The sequence below is a fragment of the Anthonomus grandis genome, chromosome 13 (genome assembly GCF_022605725.1).
Source record: "Anthonomus grandis grandis chromosome 13, icAntGran1.3, whole genome shotgun sequence".
Taxonomy (NCBI): Eukaryota; Metazoa; Arthropoda; class Insecta; order Coleoptera; family Curculionidae; genus Anthonomus; species Anthonomus grandis.
This window is the reverse complement of record NC_065558.1, coordinates 13,727,983-13,749,545: the sequence shown is the minus strand read 5'-3', so window position 1 is coordinate 13,749,545 and position 21,563 is coordinate 13,727,983. Positions and strand designations below refer to the sequence as shown.

Genomic DNA, 21,563 nt, shown 5'->3' with positions numbered 1-21,563 from the left:
AGTATTTCTTTATTGTAACTATTTGGTCTCCGTTTATTCAGATAAAAGATTTGTTTGTGATATTTTCCATAAATACAAGTCATTTTCAACAAGATCGTTGCATCGCGTTGGTAAATATGGGTCGCGCAAGGCATTGTAGCCCTGAAGAAAGCCGTCTAATTTTGTAATTGAGGAGTCAAAATAAATCCTATGCATTTATTGCAAATGTGCTTAAAAGATCATCTTGTGTAATCTCCAGGGTTTTAAAAACACAAAGTAAAACGGAAAATGTTCCTAAAAGTCGAGGCCGTTTAAGAAAAACCACACGGAAGACTGATAAGCTTATTGTACGCGAAGTCAGTAAACAACCTTTTTCTACATCTACCTCTATAAAACGAAACTCAAGCCTAAGTATTAGCACTAGGTCGATAAGAAGACGTTTGCAAGACCAAAAATTGTATAGTCGAGTGGACAAAAAAAAATATAAAACAAAGACTGGCATTTATTAAGAATTATTTTAATGAAAATATTCAAAGAAAATGGTGCAACATTCCTTTTAGTGATAAGACGAAGATTAACTTATTGAAAAATACTCTTATTTTTTTGTCCGCCATAAAACGTGTAAGAAATAAATTATTTATTTATAATTACAAATTAAACTGGCAAAGAATAACGTGTATTTATTTTTTTATCACCGATGGCATACGTTGTACAAATATGAAATCTTTATTGTTTTTTTTTCTCTATGTAGCACAATATATGATTAGGAATATTAAAATAAAACCAGGCACTCTTATTTCTTTGGCCACCACTGTATATGCAGTCGACAAAAAAGCTTGTTCACAGTAAACAGACTTGAAAAAGACGTAAATAAACGTCGAAACGTCGGCACCTTTTCAAAAAAGGAAGTTTTTAATTTCTTGGTGCTAAACCTGCGAACTTCATCTACGCTAATTCATAATATGTGAATAGGTGATCAGATACACCAAAAGCTATATATTATATTACCTAGTATATACTTTTTTTATTAATTTTAAACTTTATCAGTAAAAGTATTTTATGTCTTGTTTTATATAGATTCCAACACCTCCCCCACACGCGCCTTTATGCTCCCCTATAAATTCAAAAGTCGATTTCCATATCGTGATCCCATGTGCATCAATAAGCCATCATATCTTTGCTGTAAAATAAATGTTTTAAATTCATTTAAAATATTCATTTTACTTGACTAGTCTTTCATTTACCCAGTGTAAAAAAAACACCCTGAATTACTACTTTTATTAAAATTTAGAAATCAAATAAAAAAAGAATATAAAAAAGGACAAAGAATAAGAATTCAAAACTCCCAAAGTTTTTAATCAATTAAGTGTTTTACATCATTATATGGTTTTAATAAGGTGAATTACATTATCGATTTTAATTGCCGAGCTTTGTTCACACATTAGTAATTTTTTGCTATTCCTTAGCATATCTTAATAAACTATGACAATATCAGGTTAACTCCTCTAAGATGCTCATCCTTATTCCCTTGAGACATTTTTTAGATAAATTCACCATATTTCGATGTAGTATTGCAGATTTCGTTGCTTTGCTTACTTTTAGACTTCTTTTCTAAAATATCAATTTCGAGCTTAATGCCTTCGTATTCCCGACGTAATTCTACTACTTCTTTGGCTAAAAATTTAGAAATAAATTCTTTATAATTGGTATTTTATTTAATGGCATATTATAACAATAATCACAAAATTTCGTGTTTAATTTTCAAAAAGCAATAATTTGCCGAAACAATAATATGCACTTAGAACCGTAGCTCTAAAGGGCAAATATTCACTAAGTAATCATCTCTTTAAACCATTTAATCTTACTAGTTACTGGGAGCGGTATTAAACGTGTCTACTGCGACTAAATAGATTATAGCTTTATGCTAATAGATGCTTACTTACTTTTTAGGCTCCATATTTCAAGTGGAAAAAGTCGGTGAAGCTTTCGTGCGTTTATATAAAGATGGCGCCGATATCAGGACACGTTTGGGCGGTGTAAAAAGTAACAATCTAAACCTTTCAAACATTCAGACTGACAGTGTGGATCAAGTCATTGACCACCAAGCAGGCGGTGATACTGCCGAACATGAGCATTCCAGTGATAAAAGTGAGATAGCCAGTGAAGAACCCCAGCTAGAAAAATTGCCCGAGTATGAAGTCGATTCCGGGCATGATTCTCAGCATGAAGAAGTTACTATTGAGGAAGAGAAAAATGAAGCAGTAGCAGAAATTGAGGTGCCAAAAGAATCCAAAAATGAAGCAGTGGCAGAAATTGAGGCGCAAAAAGAATCCAGAAATGAAGCAGTGGCAGAAATTGGGGCGCAAAAAGAATCCAAAAATGAATGCCAGAATGAGGCGCAAAAAGAAACCGAAGCTGCATGCCAGAATGTTGAAAATAGCAAGGATATTACTAATGACGCCAACATTTTACCTGAAGAGGCCTCAACACAGGTAAGATAGATAATTTTAAGCTCTGCTGTTTTTTTTTTGTTTCTCAAGAGATTAACTTTTTTTTCCTCTTTCAACAGGCCTGAGTCTTATAATTTGTTTTTCTGCGAAAAGGTAATTAAAAGATCTGTTCACTTTAAAGGCACGTGGTTTTGGTATCTTTATTAATAACGCATTTGTAAGCTTTGCTAAGTCATATTTTAATATTCACATATTTGCTTGTTTGAGTTGATCTTAGTGCATTTTGGGCATTTATTAAATTACTCGATGGTAGCACAACAATATTATACAAAGGGTCTCAAAAGAATTTAATCTCAATTTTATAAATGGATAAAAAATAAGGTAAGTTTAAAAAATAATGCCATCCGAATGTGAATGTATGGTGTTATGGAAGATCGCCGACTCAATACAAGACTTCACAATAAACAATGTAATCCTTAAGAAATTAACTCGCCTAATGCACTTGATCAAGCACAAAAAATGGATTCGAAAGAAAACAATTTACAATGGCGAAAATTTGACAAAAAAATTTGTAGTAAATTTAATTTGTAAATTCTGTTTATTTTAAATATTTATTAAAGCGTTAGACACAATTTTTTTTCTTTGGCTCGATGTATTTCCTTTAATGAAATCATATGTGCATAACAAACACAGCAAGCTAAACAGATATAAAATTTCTTTTGAGACACCTCATATATTTGTTATTATTATTCTTATTCATTGGTCATATTTAGTTTAGAGTAATTATTGTACTTTTTAACAAAAATTGTAATTCATAATCACAAGAAATTAGTTCTACACCTGATTAGTAAATTGTGGCTTTCTAAAAGTCCATAACTTTTGTAATAGTCTCTCTTTAACAGCCTCAAAATATTTGAGGTAAATCCGAAAAATTTAGATGAAATTTCGCACAATCTTTCGATGTCCTAAATATCTACGAATTTCTTCAGATATAAAATCGAATAGTATCTTTTTATAAAAAAAAATAATAAAATGTTCTTATTTAAAATTGCCCAAGGATTAAGTTAACTAAACCCTCATGAGCCATTCATGTGGGTTTAATATTATATATTTTTACTTTCACATATACTTTCATTATTTTTCTGCGGATTTTTCATGCACGTTTTCAGCTTTTTTTCCTTCAATAGATAAAAGTTTATTTCTGATGCCCTTAAGGATAATTTTTTTTAATCTTAAGCTTTAGATATGGGTGGCGATTAAAGACGGTCCATTCCAAAAAGAATGAAATAATACAGTAGAGTTAATGTATAATAAAATTCGGTATGTCAAGGTATTTTAGTATTTTGAAATGTTCTAATTTTCATAAAGGTGTAATGAAGTAGAATCTTTAATTTTGAAATCAAGAACATACATAGAGACATATCAATAACTTATTTCTCATAAAAAAAAAAAACAATTTTTTTAACAAGACAAAAAGACCAAATTATTATTTTATATGTATGTATATATGAAAAAAAAATTATATGGTGAATGAAAGTGGAATTTTATTAAAATAAATTAAAATTATATTAAATTAAACCATGGATCAATAAGCCTCGGGACTAATTATTAAAAAGTACGTACGTATTTACTTATTGTACGAAATAACCAATCACCCTGTATATACATATTATGTACTTTATTTAAATTATTTTAATTATAAGTTTTTAAAATTATTTTGAAACTATAATATAAATATAAAAAAAACTAATTTTGAAAAAATTAAAAAATTAAACATTTTATTTTTAGCTTTATTTTTTAAAACACCTTGTGGGGAATTTTTTTTTATTATTTGGATATTAATTTTTATTAAGTTATCGTACAAAACTTGTTACAATCATGTATTATCATTTTATGCCAAATAATTCTCACCAATCTTCTCTTCCTGCTAATTTCCAAAAATTGACCACTGTGAGGCGCTACCCTAATCTAAAGAATATTATAAAAAAGTAATTTAATTAGTTGCAAAATACGCAGATAAGAGCATCAGAAATTACTGAATATAATTCCGATACTCATGTTTCCATAAATTCTAGCTCCCTGATGGATCTAGTCTGGACAAACATACCGAAATAGTTTTACCAAACCCAGAGTCGAGACCGCCAAGCGCTTTGGACGACAGGCCACGTAGCGCGGCCTCTCGACGAAGCCACGATAACAAAATCGTTCCGGGGGCCATCTCGAGACCCCACAGTCCCTTTTTAGAAAGTGAAAATACGACCAACGGCTCGAGTAGCCGACCCTCCAGTTCTGCCGGTAGAAGGTCAGGGAGTCACGACGATAAGATCGTACCTGCTTACGTGTCCAGGCTATTGTCCAGCGATGGTGAGAATGTTGAGTAAACATTGTAAATAAGACTTTAATGTTATATGATATTGCGCTTTTTTAAAACTTGTACATATATATTATTTACGTTATACAGAAAGGCGTTATCGCTTTTGTTTAAGTGATCTGTTGGATACTTTTTACCATTTTTTTAAAAATTGAATCTTAATGCAGCTAAGATTTATTTATGCAAAGTCTTAAATCAGTTTGTTAATTTAGTACTTTCTTTCGTTCTTTCGTTGTTTAGTTTTTAAGAAATGCTTGTTTTTTTATATCCTAATTAAACTTGGGATCTATGCAGAGATAAAGTCTTTTAATTTTTGGCCCATTGTGCCTTATTTTGTGTTATGATAATGGCGATTGGTTTTTTTTTTTTAAATTAATTTAGCTGTTGTTCTGTATAGCAAATAAAGAAATCGACAATTACAGTTTTGCTATTTTTATGTACATTTAATTTCTATATTATCAAATGACTGAGAATATATTTCTCAGTGGGAAAAGCTATCGTAAAGTACCTTTTAAAAGTAGCTAAACGTAAATCGTTATTAAATCTAAGGAAAATTAGTCCGGTTTACACGTTGACTGCCATTACATTTATATAAAAACCATTCTTAGACGCCACTATGTCAAAATTAAAATAATTTTTAATATTCTGCCGTGATATGGAACAAACTAGTAACTAGAGTTACTAGGTTTTAATTTATTATCGATTTTTGAACTTGGCGCCAAAAGTTATCTTATATGACTTTTTGCCCGCCCAATTTATCCGTAAAAATGCCTATTTTACCATGCATCTTTCTAGTAAGTAGACAAAAAAATTATATTTGTGCTGTGCAAAATTCAGTAACTCAAGTTACTAGGTCTTGCCAATTTTTTTCCCAGAGTTCTAATACTGAAGAGCAGCTTTTATAAGTATGTTTGAGTTACAGTGTTTTAGAAATTTTTTGTCAGTCAAAAATTGTTCATAGAGGAGAGTGTAGTTGTGGTGGTTGGTGGTGCACGGTCGCGTCCACGTGTTTTTACTAATTTTGTTGTTTGTGATTTTGGATTTTGTGGTTATAAACGAAAGGTATTTTATTATAATGGGATCCTGTGCACGAAAAATTGTGCAAATGAGCTTAGAGAGGTAAGTAATATTACAGAAAGGAGTACCTTTTATTATATTTTAAATATTTTAAACTTTTTGTTTGTTCTTAGGGCGAAATCCACATCTGCAGATCAAGATTTGCCATTGGATGATGATGATAACCGTCCTATTTATTCTAATTTTGATGACAGCGATAAGGACCCAGACTATGATCCCAGTCTTGAACGAACTAAAAAAGTCAGACAATATTTTGATCTTGATAACCTAAGAGAAATTGATCAAATCCCTGAAAATACATCCGATAAGTTGACAACCGTTGCCGTTAACGATACCGATGCCGTAACGGTATCAAATTCACCAAAGACCGAAGATATTGACAACATTTGTGAATTAATGCTAAAAGATATTATAAACAAAGTTGTACTCGGATTAAAAGAAAAAGGTAAAAAGAAAAAACCGTCCCATCTCGAAAAGCATATTTTACTAGGTCCGTGCACTAATACTTGCAGAAAGAAGTGTTATCTTAAAATAAATGAAAATTCAAGAGACGAAATTAGGAAAAAATGTTGGAAACTAAACTTTTTTGGCAGAAGACTTTTTTTAGAAGCCTATATTACTCAGAATAAAATAAAGTACCGAAGTCAACAAGCTTTAAAACCCAAGCAATTTTCTTTAAAATATTTTCTACCACGTCTTGTTAATGAAGATGATAGGCTACCAGTATGCAAGCCTATGTTTTTACATACTTTGGGGCTAAAAACAGACGGTATAATAACCAGTCATTTCTCATCAAAATTAAATAGCTCCGAGGGCCTTGCTAAGTTAGAAGATGAAAGGGGATTAATCTCAAGAGGGTTATTACAAAGCAGAAAAGAGGAAACAGAAAAACTAGTTTCTCACTATAATCTTCAACATTCACCAAATAGGCGTTACCTTTCTCCAGAACTAACTATTAAATATCTGTGGGATGATTATTGCAGCAGATTTAAGAAAATATTCTACGATCTCTACCGAAAAATATTCGGCCAACAAAATATTGGATTCAGCCGCCCTTCTCAAGATGAGTGTGATGCCTGTTTAAAATATAATAGCCACCTCTTAGACGATAAAACCTGCCCTGTCGAGAATTGTGAAACCTGCAGCAAAATGGCAAATCACAAAACTAGATATACAGATGCTAGAAAAGAATATCAAGCTGATAAGGAAAAGTCTCTGTAAAAAAGTAAGCAAAAAAAACTTCGCTATAAAATGTGCATGTATTTGAAACGTATAGTATTTTTTAGGCTTGTTGTTTTTAACGAAACTTTTGCATCTCTAAAATTGGATGAAAATATATGTATAGTATGGCATGAAGCTACAAGGGAAAGATCTGCGGCAGACGTAACTTCAGCCTATCATAATATTATTAAAAGTTATGATGCAGTTGTAACCGATTTTGTCTTTTGGGCGGACAATTGCTCAGCGCAAAACAAGAACTGGACACTTTATTCATCACTTGCTTTGTTTGTAAATGCTTCGTGGGGTCCAGAACAAATCACAATAAAATACTTTGAGCCAGGACATTCATTTATGACAGCGGATTCTGTTCATGGGAATATAAGTGCTGAAATGAAAAGAAATCCGAACATTTATGACTTTGAGCAACTCGTAGAAACAATTGAAAAGTCGTCTCGAAAAACAAAATGCTTAATTCTAAACCATTCAGTTTAGAAAAGGATCAAAACAATTTTATTATAAACAATCTTTTTCTGATAAGCTTCAGGAATATGATTTCTTAAAAAAAAAATTAATTTGAATTTCCCGGAAAGTCCTGTTTCTGTGCCTTTGGGAATAAATACTGCTAAAAAAGACAAAATTTTGCAATCATTATGCCCCGCCTTTCAAGATGAAAGGCGAAAATTATTTTGGCAATTTTTGCCAACGAATGATAATGCTCCAGATTTGTGCAATACATCTGAAAAATAATTTTTTTAGATCTATTGCAGAAATCTAGAACAAAAAAAACACGCTTTTCTTTTAATATTAACTTGCGTAGTGAAAATATTTTATTTTTACCCACTGTTGAGTTTTAATTATTTGTTTTTTAATGACTAAGACATTTGACTTATTTTTCTTTGTATAAAATATATCACTTGATAAATCATTATATTTTTTATGTCATTAATTTTATTTGTGAATTATTATTTTATTTTAGTAAATAGACATACTAGGTTTCTTAAAAGATGTTTTTTATGTTTAGTAAAATTTGATACATAATTAAAACGTAGTAAGTTGTGTTAGCTTTATTATTTTCCAACAGTCATGATATTAAAACCTCATTTAAAAAACTAGCAAATGCAGTTGTTATTTTTTCAATATAATGTCCCCATTGTGTTTTATTTCAAATAATCTTAATTAAAACCTAGCAACCCTAGTTACTGTGTACTAAATTCCTATAATATAATAATCACTTGTTTATAAAAATTTGCAAAAACTAGTAAATATCAAACTCTCCCATTTCAATCATATTAGAATAATTTTATACCAATATTTGAGAGGAACATACAAAAAAACAGGAAAACCATTTTTATTTTTGCCTTTGTATTAATTAAAATAAAAGGCGAAACATAAACGTAAACCTAAAGCATTATTCAATATCTCAAATATTGACTTACTAGTTTTTCCAATATTACGGCAGTATTATATGTTTTTTTATTATATTAATTTTTTTTTGTAAAAAAAAAACAATTTTCGAGTTATCTCGTGGTCGGGCGTCTCCGAGCAGAAGTTTCTTGCGGCGCCCAACCACGAGATAACTCGTTAGGTGGAGAGATGGTAAACACGTGGTGGCACAACCTTTTTCGCTCGCAGAAGCAGGCAGTTTAGTATTAGCATGCGGCTAGGCTTGTAAACGTGTGGACTATTGGTTATTGCTAACGGTTTTTGGTTGTTTTCGACATATATTTATTGTTGTTTGAGCTACTTGAGCATAAAAATGTCGCGAAAACGAACCTTTAAAGGACCGTTAGCTTGAGAATTTTGCCGCAATGGATGAGAATGAGTGGGACAGTTTCCTAAAGGATAATTAGGATGAGGACCCGGAATATGAAATGTCTAGTGAACAAACTTCAAGTGAAAGTGATCAGGATCAAATCCAGCTACCCGAAGAATCACATTTAGATCCTGAGTGGGTTGACATTGCGGACGAGCTACCAGATGTGCCAGACTTAGACGCAGAGTGGGTTGACATTGAGGAGGAGCCATCACATTTTGATTTTTTGGTAAATGATGTTGGATTTATGTCTCAAGAACCAGTAACGATAAAATATCTTGTAAATTTATTATTTTCTATGAGTTTTTAAGCTATTTGGCACAACAAACAAATTTGAATGCGACTCAGGAGATCGCAAAAGATCCTTTGACAAGGTCCTCCAGATTGACCTGATGGGTCGAAACCACCCCAATTGAACTGCAAATATTTTTCGGTCTTCTTTTACATATGGGTCCATGCAGTTTCCCATCCATTGAGCATTATTGGTCTCAACATATCATGTACAAGATGCCCTTTTAGCGCCAGGTTATGAGCTGAAATCGGTTCCAGTTACTGTTGCGTTTTTTGCATGTCGCTGACAATTCGGGAGTGATTGAAGATCGTTTATTTAAGATTAGACCAGTCCTGATTATTTCAACAAAATAATGCAGAATCACTATGTTCCAGACAAAAACTTATGCATTGATGAATCAATGGTCTTATGGCGTGGCAGGCTTATTTTTGGATGTATATAAAAAATAAGAAGCATAAGTACGGGGTAAAATTATATGAACTATACGAATCTGTATCATGCTGCAAGTGTGGTTCTTCACTTAATGGAAAATTATTTAGACAAGGGTTATGTACTCTATACTGATAATTTTTATGATTCAGTAGGCTTAACTAATAACATGACAGCGAAAAAAACATATATTTGTGGCACCTTACGCGGTAATCGAAAGGGAAATCCAAAGTATGTCGTTTCAAAAAGGCGAATGTATATGGCAAAGACGCAAATCAGTAGTTGTTTGCAAGTGGAAGGACAAGCGAGAGGTATTGACGATTTCAAATATGCATAAAGTACAAATGATTGAAGTGCGCAACAGGAACGGAAAAGTTTCTGTGAAACCTAATATAATAAAGGACTACGATGCAGGAATGTCAGGTATCGACTAGTCCGATCAAAGTTACTATAGTGCACTAAGAAAAACCATTAGATGGCCGAAAAAGATTGCATTGCATATTTTCGAAATATATATACATAACGCTTACTTGCTGTTTCGTAAATCGACCGGAAACAGAATAAAATCTTTAAAATTTAGAGAGATGTTTGTGTCTACTCTTCTCGGTGATAAAATGCCTAAGTCCAGCAGATTTTCACTATTTTTATAAGATTTTTTAGACATTTTTTTTTCTAAACTTCATATTATTATCTTAACTATCTGTAAACACTAACAATTAAGTTTCCCTATTTTAAGGCACAGTTTATATTTTTCCGCTTTTTGTTAGAACTAAAAACATTTTTAATTTCTTTTTGTGTCACTGCATTTTGCTTCCTCTGTACTAAACAAGATGAAAATATAATTTAAAAATGACGCCACAATGTGTTTTACTGGTCTATTCTGAGCGCCCAGCACCACAAATTTCAACGCAAATGCAACTCGTGTCTGGCGACTGACTATAGATTGCCAACCACGAGTTATCTCGTGCTTGGCAGTCAACGTGTTAAACTTATTTATCTGCAAGTTGTTGATTTTCTGATTGAAAAAATCTTATACTTATTACACTTCGATTTTCGTAAAAAACACAGTAAAAAATGCCAACGTGGTAAAAATTATATCGGGGTAGTAAAAAAAAACGCGTGTTATAAATGAAAATTAATACTTAAACGACTGTATTAATTGAATATTAACACTTAACGACACCAAAAATTGATGTATAGCAAGGAGAAAATTATACTTAAAGTCTGTTAAATGCAGCATTTATTTGTGGGATTACGATTGGAAAAATTGTTTCATGGCTTTAGATGGTAATGAATGTGTCTCTTTTACAACTGTTTATTTCAGGCTGTTGAACATTATGTACCTTTAAAAAGATTTAGGACGACATTTCCAAGGTGGTTCAGTGCGGAACTGTGCACTATGATCATAGACAAGAAAAAAGCCCATAAATCATACATGGAGACAGGTTATATTCATGATTATGAAACATTTGTAACACTTAGAAACCAAAGTAAAAAACTAATAGATTCATGCGATAATTCGCGTTTAAATAACATAAAGTCTAATAAAAATGATATTCCTAGGTTATTTTGGACATTTATTAACAAAAAAAAATTTGAAAAAGAATTTTATGTTGCCCCAAGTAGCTGAATTTATTGGTGCAGTAATAATCAAGTGTTGGTAGATTTGTTTTTAACTGTATAGAAAGAACCTATATTATTACTTTAATTTAATTAATAATTAATTTAATTAATACCTTATGAATTATTCTACTAGTTATGTCTTTCAGAACTGTGTTAATGTGAATTATTACCAGATTAATGTTACGGAAATAATTGAGGCTGTAAATTTAATGCCTTTTAAACTTAGTTGTGGACCAGATGGAATTGCATGTTATTTTCTAAAAAAAATGTGTATACTTCTTAGCCATGCCTTTAAATTTAATATTTAAAAAGTGGATGTCATTGGGAATATTTCCAAGCTTCTGTAAAGAAAGCCACATTAGATTTAAATCTAATGTGGCTATCTGTTTACTCAAAATTAACCAGTAATTGCCTTGGTATACTCAATGAGGAACGGCATGGGGTTATTAAAGGCAGGTCTACTAATACCATTCTTTTAATATTTACAAATTTTATTTCAAGAAATATGGAGGTAGGTGCTTAAGTTGATTCTGTATATACTGATTTCTCAAGGGCCTTTGACAGGGTGGACTACAATCTTTTGGTAGCAAAGTTAAGGGTCTTGGGGGTCGGTGGTGGAGTGGCTGCTTAGTTTTCTTTCTAATATGTGTTCTATTAGAAAGAAAACTAAGTAGCCAATCAGCAATAATACAGCAGTAATACTAAAGCAGGTTGTAATGTGATATGTTTTATATAAATCATTGTGATATAATTTTTAATATTGTAAGTACTTTGAACTTTAGTAGTGGTTGTGTGATCTTTATCTATTATTTTATTACCATATATGTATGCTATAATTAGTCTATTTATTGTAAAATGGTAATGCCGTAAATAAATAAGATATTATACAGCGTGCGCTATAAACGCTGAAAAAACTAATAAAAAGTTTCAATTTAACTGTAGAGAAAAATGGACAGAGTTAGAAAAACTTAATACTAAAAATTTATAAAATTTCTGAAAATTTAACTTAAGCTCTTGACAATTTGTATTTTTTTTTGACCAATCAGACACAGGTTTCATTTCAACTAGACAATAATTCGATTCAGTTTTATAGTATGGACAATATTAACAAAGACATTATTGAACATTAACTTCTCAGCTGCTAGCAAAAGTAGGTAAGATAATATTTAATATTAAAAGTAAGGCCTTTGGATCTGACTGGATATTTATCTAAATATTAAATATTTGCCCATCTCTAGGTGACTGAGGGTGCTGCTTTATATTTAAAACCGAAACTCCTAAATTTAATGTAAAAGCATCTGTTTTTCTCAAGGTGATCGAATCAAATTGGGATTTAAATGAGAGGAAATAAAGCAAAAATTATATGTGTAAAAAGGTCATGATTTTCATGCTAAACAAAAGAATAAAATCTTATATTATAAGCAAATATAACGTGGGAAAAATGGCAATAATTAACATCTTATTAAATATATATTAATATATAACGAGTCTCCTATATAAAATAACACAAAAGCTGCCCAAATCTATACTATTGTAATTAACTATATTTTATTCCCAAATAATTCTATAAGTGTATAGGGAACTATAATAAACGTAGGTTGAGGAAACATCTTAACGTTCTACATAATTATGTAATAATCAGCCTTAATTACACAAAAATATAATTATATATATTGATCTTATGATTCACACAGATAAAAATAGAAAATTTAAATTCGATATGACAGGTACTAGAGAAGAATAGTTGGTCTACATTCAAGAAAGAATGGCAAGACATAAAACTACAATTATTAGCACCAATAACATACAATTGAGCAAAAAAATTATTACAGAATATTGCCTAAAAGTTTGCTCCTATGATATAAAAAGAATCTTATGTGAATTAGAAACACAAGTTCAGATTTAAGATAAAGTAATCTCAATTTTTTTCTGGAGATTTTACTTTATGTTTAATAGGCGAAGCTGGGAGAGACCTGAAATAAATCAATTAAATTATTTTTTTTTGTCAATCAAAAACTTACATTGAGTAATTAGTGTAGCTCTCCCCATAATACTTTTCCAGGAACTTGTTCACATCTATATGAGGCAGTAACTGGAAATTATATTTTTACAAATAAAGTTAAAAGTCATATATTGAGACAAAATATGTACATACCTTAGAAGGTTGACAGAATCGAGCAGGAATTCTTCGTCGTTCGTTAATTGAATTGATTGGAGGTCCAAAACCGAGACTAGATAAGACTTCTTCTGGATCAGGTCGTCTCAGTTCTAGAACTGATTCCACACTGCTACACTGGCTGTCATCCGATTGGCACGATAATTGCTCCCTAAATATTTAAATATGATTCATTGAAATATAAATTTTTTTATGTATTATGATTAATGGCATTAAAGTTGCAACAATATATCACGAATTAAAACACAAAGAAAACACATTTTTTTAAACGCTAAAAATGTAATGTTGCCCAGGTTTTGTCTAGGAATCTAATAATGTAACGTAAAACAGCAAGCATTACTAGAACTAGATGAATGGTAACTTAATAATGCATTTGGTTTAAATAAAAAATCACACAAATAATTTTCGGTTAATAAATAATAATTTCTAATAATCATCACCATGCTATATAGTAGAATACACAATAAACATTTTATTAAGGGAAAGCTCACCGATCAACGCCAACAATTTTGATCGATTCTTCTGTTGTAGGACTGGAATAAAAATATATTAAATTAATTTTACAGACCACAATTTTCAAACATGTCTGAATTTTATGCCCCGTACAATTATTGTGGCAATGAATTTTGAAGTGATAATAATGATAATTTAATAGTGATTTAATTTTTGAAAAAATATTTGATGTCTTTACAAGTAAATAACAAATTTCATTTCTACATTGTCTAATAGTATCTAAAAATATGTTTTTTTTTGCATATAGAGATAGAGCGATATTCAGCCCTATTTCAAAAGTTTATTTCAAACTGAGTTATTAAGAATACTAATTTACTCTATATGAAAGTGTACTATCATCTTTCAACACACAAGTCATGTCCTTCATATGTCTGTGTGAAAAACTGTGTTTTGTATTACAAAAATAGTAACGACTTTATTACCCCACTTTTTCGGAAGTACTTAGTGATATCTCTTTTGAAAGGTAAGTGTTTGACTGGTTATTATAATAACTATATAATTTAACCCAATCTTTTTTTGCTATTCAGGTCCAAGAAATACGTATTTTAATCAGATAAATCATGGTTTTAAAATCAGACCTCTTTTTGCCATCCGATAGCTCTAACGAACATTATACTCGTCGTTACTTGGAAAAATTTAAAAACTTTCGTGATCTTTGCTCTGTTTCCTCAATTTTACGCAAGCATTCGATTGTTTGAGCAGTATTCTTTAAAAATCATATTCAGTGAGTTGAATGTATTTTATTAAAACAAGTTATCTATTTCTCTTATTATATTTTCAATCCGAATAAATCAGATACCTAACTATCGAAATATATACTACAAAGCACTGCCTTAGGACATACTTATTCTTATTTCCATATTAATGAACGACCTTTGAGAACAATTTCTTTCAATGGTTTTTACCTAAGCGTCTTTTCCAAAATCGCAAACCCGACATAACATGATAAAATTTAAAATCCTGTTCTGGAAAATTATGCAATAGCGTTTATTGTTCACTTTTTATTAAATTTATGTGTATTTGTTTTAGTTTAACTTTTAATTGTGAAACTATTAGAACATATTTTTGCTTAAACAATTTATCTCTCTAAACAACTTGCACTCACTCTATCTACAGTGGTAGCTTGGCATCAACTGAGTGAACTGAGCAACTGATTAATTTGACATAAAATGAATGCAATAAAAACAAAATGTTTTTTTTTTGTTCTCTTTTGTACTAACATAATGTAGTTATCTTGTCACATCTGAGGATTTCAAGCTTACGGATTGCATATGTATATCAGATAGGATTCCTCTCTGGCCTATCACTCTGTTAGATCTATATGAATTAAAGTGATAAACCTCTGTAGCCATGGTACTACAGTTGATATCACAGCTTCTTATGGCCAACACAGTCAAATGCTTTGCTAAAATCATAGAGTATATCAGTAATATTATTCTCTTGAAAGCCTTTGTCACCTAAACGTCTCATTATAGTCATTATAGATATGCTACAAGTCCTTAAGCTCCTACATTTTATAACATGATGAATTTTGAAATAAATTCAAATACAAATTATTTACTTTACCAAAGAAACATATACAAAATGACTGTACATCACATATGTAGCCCAGATGAGCCAGAACTTAACTGCTCTCTGCCATAACAATTAAAAAATCTGATTCCCAAGGGACAACTTAGAATGCAGTGTTATAGCTGGAAAATTCCCCTGTTCCATAAATATTTATGCAAATGATGACACAGCTGTTATCCGATTTTCCTCCTGGTAATTCAAAATTTTATAGTCTAATAGGAATATCCCAATAAGAAGACAATTCTAAAATGTTTAAGGTTAAATGACATAACAAAAATACAAAATATGTATAAACTATTATATACCATTTAAGAAATATAAAAAAAGTAAAAAAACTAGAGAATAGCGAAACTCAGGTTGCAAAATTATTAATTTAAAGCCTATACTTATAATTTTTGAGTAAATTATTAAATCCAATCTAATCTCCCCAGCGAGTCCCCAACAGAATCACCTATAGTACTACCACATCCACGTTGTATTACGGAAATTATTACACGTTAACAGAACCAATACTACCTACAATCAGCTTTCTAAATGCAATTAAGGGTAGGCTGAAAATGTCAATTGTCCTATTTAGGTCATTAAACTAAGAGCAAGCTCGATAGAGGCTCAGATTTAAGCAAGATAACTCCCAAATCGCGAACTGACTCGCAATTTAGACGAGGCACTGCATGGAATATTCAAAATTAAACTCATGCATTAAAAGGGATACAGTAAGCTTCTTGCATTTTTCTAAGGTTAATGGTAATTTATTTAATGTGCACCAATCAAAAACTCCCCAGGTGCCAATGACTCAAAATATCATCATGTCATCAGCAAAAAGGAGACAGTTGCTCGAGATTTCTGTGATTATGTCGTTAATAAAAATAGAGAACAGAAAGGGTGCAAGATTGCAACATTGAGGAGCACCACTAGAGGCAACATATCCTCTAGACCTAAATCCACTGTACTCAACAAATTGGCTTCTATTGGTGATATAGGAGAACAACAATTTGACAAGATTATTGTGCAAGACCAGTTTGAGCAAGAATTGCATGGTCTATCCTGTCAAATGGCTTGATAGCCAAAGTAATTATAATTGTTGCTTATTAATGCCGACAGTGCCAAAAAGAAAACACTTGCACAGGTCAATATTCAATAAATTAAATTTAAACATCCTTAACTAACTTAAAAACTAAAATAATTAATATGTTGCATAAAAAAAACAATAAAATAAAAGGACATTGCAGTAACAGACGTATACATTATACATACTCATGCTAAAGCAGTTAAAACAATAATGAAAGACTAAATAAAAATTAGATACAATAAATATAACAGTTTTTAATTGTAATGGAACACAACAATTAAAATTCGTGTTTTAAAAAGTCAAGGCTGTAGAAGACTTTATTGACTAAAAGAGACTTGATGTTTCTTTTAAATAGCTCAAAAAGGTAGATCTCTTATAGCTTTAGGCAAGTGATTATAGAACTGTACTGCCAGGCCTCTAGGACCATCCCTGCATCTCTCCAAGTGTTGGTAACTCGGAACAAGATCTTGTTTGTTTCTGGTATTATGGGAATGTACCTACTTGCTGATAAATCTGGTATTGGAAAATATGGTTTTTAATATAAAGGAGACTCTCAAGGATAAAGAATAAAGGAATAGCCACAATCACTAGGGCAATAAGAGCAGGACTGCAGTCAGCCTGATAGGCAAGACCCGCCACAATCCTAACTGCTTTACATTGCAAGGAGAGCACCCTGGAAACCTCCGGAGCTTCCTGTATCATAAGGAGTAGTAAGGCTTGAGTGATGCTGAGAAACACAGTTTGCCAGACCTCTTAGCAAGAATATATTGCTTCCCAATTTCGACACAAGAATCACCATGAGCATTCCATCTAACCTCTGGCTCTAGGAAGACACCAATAAATTAAACATTTTTACCAGTGCCCTCTGTATCCCTAACACAACAAGAAAAGGTAATTTTCTAAGTTTTAGAGAAATTTGGAAAAAGTTTGTTACATGAGAACCATTGGTCAGAGGTGTGACAGTGCCTTTTTCCTTAGACCCTCTGCCTCAAAACTGCTTCCAGCAGAGCAGGCAATTGTGGTGTCATCAGCAAAAAGAAAAAAAATCAGAAAAAAGTGCGATCCAGGGTAAATCATTGATATAAATCAAAAACAACAGTAGTCGAAGGACTGATCCCAGTGGCACCCCAATGCTCTCCTGTAAATCAACCCCACCCACACGGACTCTCTGGAACCATTCACTGAAGTAACTTTTTATGAGAGAGACACTTTTTATGTAAAAGTAATAATGTAGCAGTTTCTTGATAACGATATCATGAGAAATACAATTGAATGCCTTACTAAGGCCGCAAAAGCCAGCAGCCTGAATCATCTCTCTCAAAGGAATCGAAAATAAAAGTTGAAAGATCTAGTATTTCCATTGATTTATTCAGGTTTGCTTGGAAGCCAAACTGCCTATTGGTGACAAGGTTGTTGGATTTAAAAAACTGGGCAATTCTGAAGCATTTTTTAAATATTTTTGAGAACAGACGTAGTTAAGTAGAGATATTGGTGTGTAATTAGAGATGTCATCCATTGCACCTTTTTTAAATAACAGTGGCATGTTTTAGGATACTTGAAAAAATGTGATTTTTTATACATTGGTTAAAAAGCCTGATTAGGGGTGAGAGCAACAGATCTTTTATGCTTTTAATTAGTTCTACAGTAGAGCCAAAAGGATCCTTACTTTTTTTATTTTAGTAGAGTTAAGAAATGTCATTAAAACAGTACTAGTTGATTTAGAGTGAAAGAAACCATACTAATATTAGGATATAAGATGTTTGACACAAGGAAAAAGGCTGTCATATATGCACACTTCAAAAACCTTTGACAAATTGGTGAATATTGAGATTGGCGGGTAGTTCTTGACCAAACCTTTGTCAATAACAGGTGAAGATCTAGCAAGATCTTTGCTTCCACTCCTCAGGAGATATACCTATTAGTCTGAATTGATAAATTGAATATCTTACACAGAGGACCTGACAGTATAAGAGTGCAGTCTCTGTGGAGAAAATATGGTATACTGTAAAATCCAGCAGTTTCTTTATTCTTTAATTTTTTCACACATTTTGAGACTTTCAGCTCTGTGAGTGTTGATATATTGATGTTCTGAAATGAAACTTCATCTTGATAATATGGGTGCTCACTACAGTCACCACAGTCCTAAGCTAACTTTACATTCAACAATTTCTGCTTCTGGGATAATGCATGCCAGTTTTTTTCTAGAATTTTCAAGTCTAGGTACCCTAAATACCTTTCAGATTATTTTACAATAAGACAAGATTTACACATAAGATTTTAAATACCACTGCATAGAACTGAAGGTTTTAAAAACTTATTTGCCTCAGGGTGTATTTTTATTAAACTCTGAAGTATACAACTTAATAAGGTCATGCTCTCTTTTCACTTTTAAGAAAAAATACAAAAGCCTTTTCTGTTAGATTTGTATATACCTTTGTTGTAATTAGTAATGATATTTAGCATTATAATACCTGAGAAATACTGTATTTTTCAGGCAGCATAGAAGAACACATTATAAAAATGTTACCTTTTATGTAATATTTTGTTGTTGCTTACTAAATGTTTATTTATTTATTAATATTTCTAGAAACAAATAAATGTTATTAGTATTAATATCTTCTAAGGGCAACAGAAATTGTATGTCTTCTCACTTCGGCCACACATTATTCGGTCTCACAGAGATAAATTAAAAGAATTGGCTCACCTTAAAAAGTAGCGTTGTCTATGGGACATTGGCTGCTGAAGAGCATAAGCGTTAGGAACTGAAATTCTGTTTTGAGCAGTGTTCATATGCTGATTCTGCATCTGGCTTAGTGTCTGGAGCCATTGCTGAGTAAGCTCCGAGTCTTTTCTCTTTAATTCTTCGCTCCTACTATTAGAATCCATTGTTCGAATTAAACTGGGAAGCGACGTAACTGGCCTACTTTAGTTATCATGTCCCCCTCAAAATTAGTTCTAATTGCTATATATAATATAAGGTAATTTGTTTTCTGAACAGTCAGAACGTAATAATTACCTACCCATTAACCGGGTCGCCGGGGAAATAGCTGTGTAGAAGCGTGTCGCAAATAATTAATTAAAAACCAACTGAAACTTATGCATTGCGGTCTCAGGAGAGACATTTATTAAGAAAGCATAATAAATTAATCATGTTCATACAAATAAAAAAAAATCAAAACAAATAAGTAAACGTCAAAATATAGAACAACAGCTGTGCCAAGACATTTGACAGAATAACTTATTTTGAATATATATCGGTGTTGCCAGCGAACCGCTCGTATCAGGCAACCCACAATACTTATTATTACAATATTGCAGCGTTTTTACCGTTTGTTAAGGTGTGAATTAAAACACTGTATGTAGAAAAATTCAACTGATTTATTTCAAACGTAGGTGGGGGCAAAGCTCCGCAATTTATTTACTTATAAACGGGCAAAGCCCAATTACAATTCTGTTAAACTTTTAAATTCACAACATTAATACATAATATACTTACAGAAATCTAGAAAATAAATAAGCAATAGCCTATTCCTACTAAAACTTGATGCCGGAATTTGTTATTGCGCTGGCTTGTAAATCTATTGTCTTGGCTACAATTCGACTTAAAGAACCTATAGTGGTGCCATTTCTCAATACCATTCCGAAATATTTATATTCATTACCTAGTGCCAACTTAATGGAAAAATTTTAGTTTCCTGGACAGTTCTAATAAAGTCACTCCATCTTATCCATAATACGTTGACGTAGTTGGCACACTTCTGTATATTTTAAAACCCTTTAGGGCTAAAGGTATATCTTTGACTGCTGTAGGATATCTTTCAAATATCGATACCTGCAGCTGGTATGTATTTCAATTCTACATATTTTAATAAATAACAAATGGATTTCTTTGAATTTCCTTTTCTAAAATCATACTGCTTCATAATATTCATATCAAATGGCCTGTAACTGAAAATATTACCACTTGATAGGCTAAGAAAGGTAACTGTGCTATTACATCCAAAATTCTAAATTTATCCCAGAAATACTTGAGCAGTTTTGCCACATCTTCCACGGTAGCTTTAGGTGACGTAAAAAACACCAAATGAGACTTTCGTGAAAACATTTTAACAGCTTGATCATGATTAAGCATCTGACATGGTCTACATCAACTACAGTGGCGTATCCAGGATTCATTCCTGGGGGGGGCAACATCGTTTATCACCATTTAATATACAATATACTTACATATGTATGTATGTGTATGTTAGTTAATTTTTTTGGCCTATTATTGGAGATATGGTATTATTCATTAGGAAGGGAGAAATAATTAGTTATTATTAGTTTTTGAAATGCTTTTATTAATTTAAAAGCTACAAAAATAAACAAAAATAAAAGATACTAAAATAATATATGGATAGTAAAACAGGCACAAGGCAAACAAAAAATTATTCTAAAGTAACAAAAATAAATTGACTCCTAAAAAAACTAAACAAGATCAAAACTCAATTAGGTATCTATATAAAATACCAAAAAAAGCCAAATAAAATTAAATAACAATATCAAGTTTCCTCGATTTAAGCTGCATTTCGTTAAGTACTTCCTCGGCACTAACTGAGATTTCTGTACAAAAGAGTTAAACCATTTAATCTGTCTTCACTTATTGTATTTCGTAAGTAAGTCTTTAACAATTTAAGTGTAGAAAATTTTCTTTCAGGGGTTGCTGTGCTTACTTTAAAGTACAAAAATCTTTAACAGTATAAATATATTGGAAAATATATCCTGATCACAAATTACTAGGGAGCGGAGCTCGGATATTTTTTTGGTGCACAGGCTTCAAATTTTCTATACCAAAGTTTGAGCTCAGCAGAAACCATAGTAAATGAACAATTTTCTAAATCATTTTTATAAAAATTTACAAAATACTTAAGACTTTGAAGTTGATTATAAAGTTTCTTATTTACTGGTGGAATCAGACAGTTAAACGATTGTAATATAT

General features: G+C 31.5%; 2 protein-coding genes across 9 annotated transcripts in view; one reads left to right on the top strand and one right to left on the bottom strand.

Moving 5' to 3' along the window:
- Positions 1–5,117, top strand: part of LOC126743598 (maternal protein tudor-like) — a 99,133-nt gene extending 94,016 nt beyond the window's left edge. For both annotated transcript variants that reach the window (XM_050450765.1, XM_050450764.1), the window contains 2 exons: positions 1,930–2,471; positions 4,505–5,117. In XM_050450765.1, coding sequence (XP_050306722.1) covers positions 1,930–2,471; positions 4,505–4,810 — 848 coding nt within the window. In that variant the 3' untranslated portion in view covers positions 4,811–5,117. The remainder of the gene's footprint in view (positions 1–1,929; positions 2,472–4,504) is intronic.
- Positions 5,118–12,621: 7,504 nt separating this feature from the next.
- LOC126744063 (uncharacterized) lies at positions 12,622–19,801 on the bottom strand. Of its 7 annotated transcripts, none has more exons than XM_050451395.1 (6): positions 19,602–19,801; positions 19,290–19,547; positions 13,923–13,964; positions 13,411–13,582; positions 13,277–13,347; positions 12,622–13,228 (listed from the first exon to the last, which is right to left on the bottom strand). In XM_050451395.1, exons 2-6 carry the CDS (start codon positions 19,469–19,471, stop codon positions 13,174–13,176), a joined length of 522 nt encoding a protein of 173 aa, XP_050307352.1. In that variant the 5' UTR covers positions 19,472–19,547; positions 19,602–19,801; the 3' UTR covers positions 12,622–13,173. The 7 variants fall into 7 exon arrangements, with proteins under 7 accessions (XP_050307352.1, XP_050307353.1, XP_050307351.1 ...); XM_050451396.1 differs by having other exon boundaries at positions 19,290–19,540; XM_050451394.1 differs by having other exon boundaries at positions 19,290–19,527.
- Positions 19,802–21,563: the final 1,762 nt, after the last annotated feature.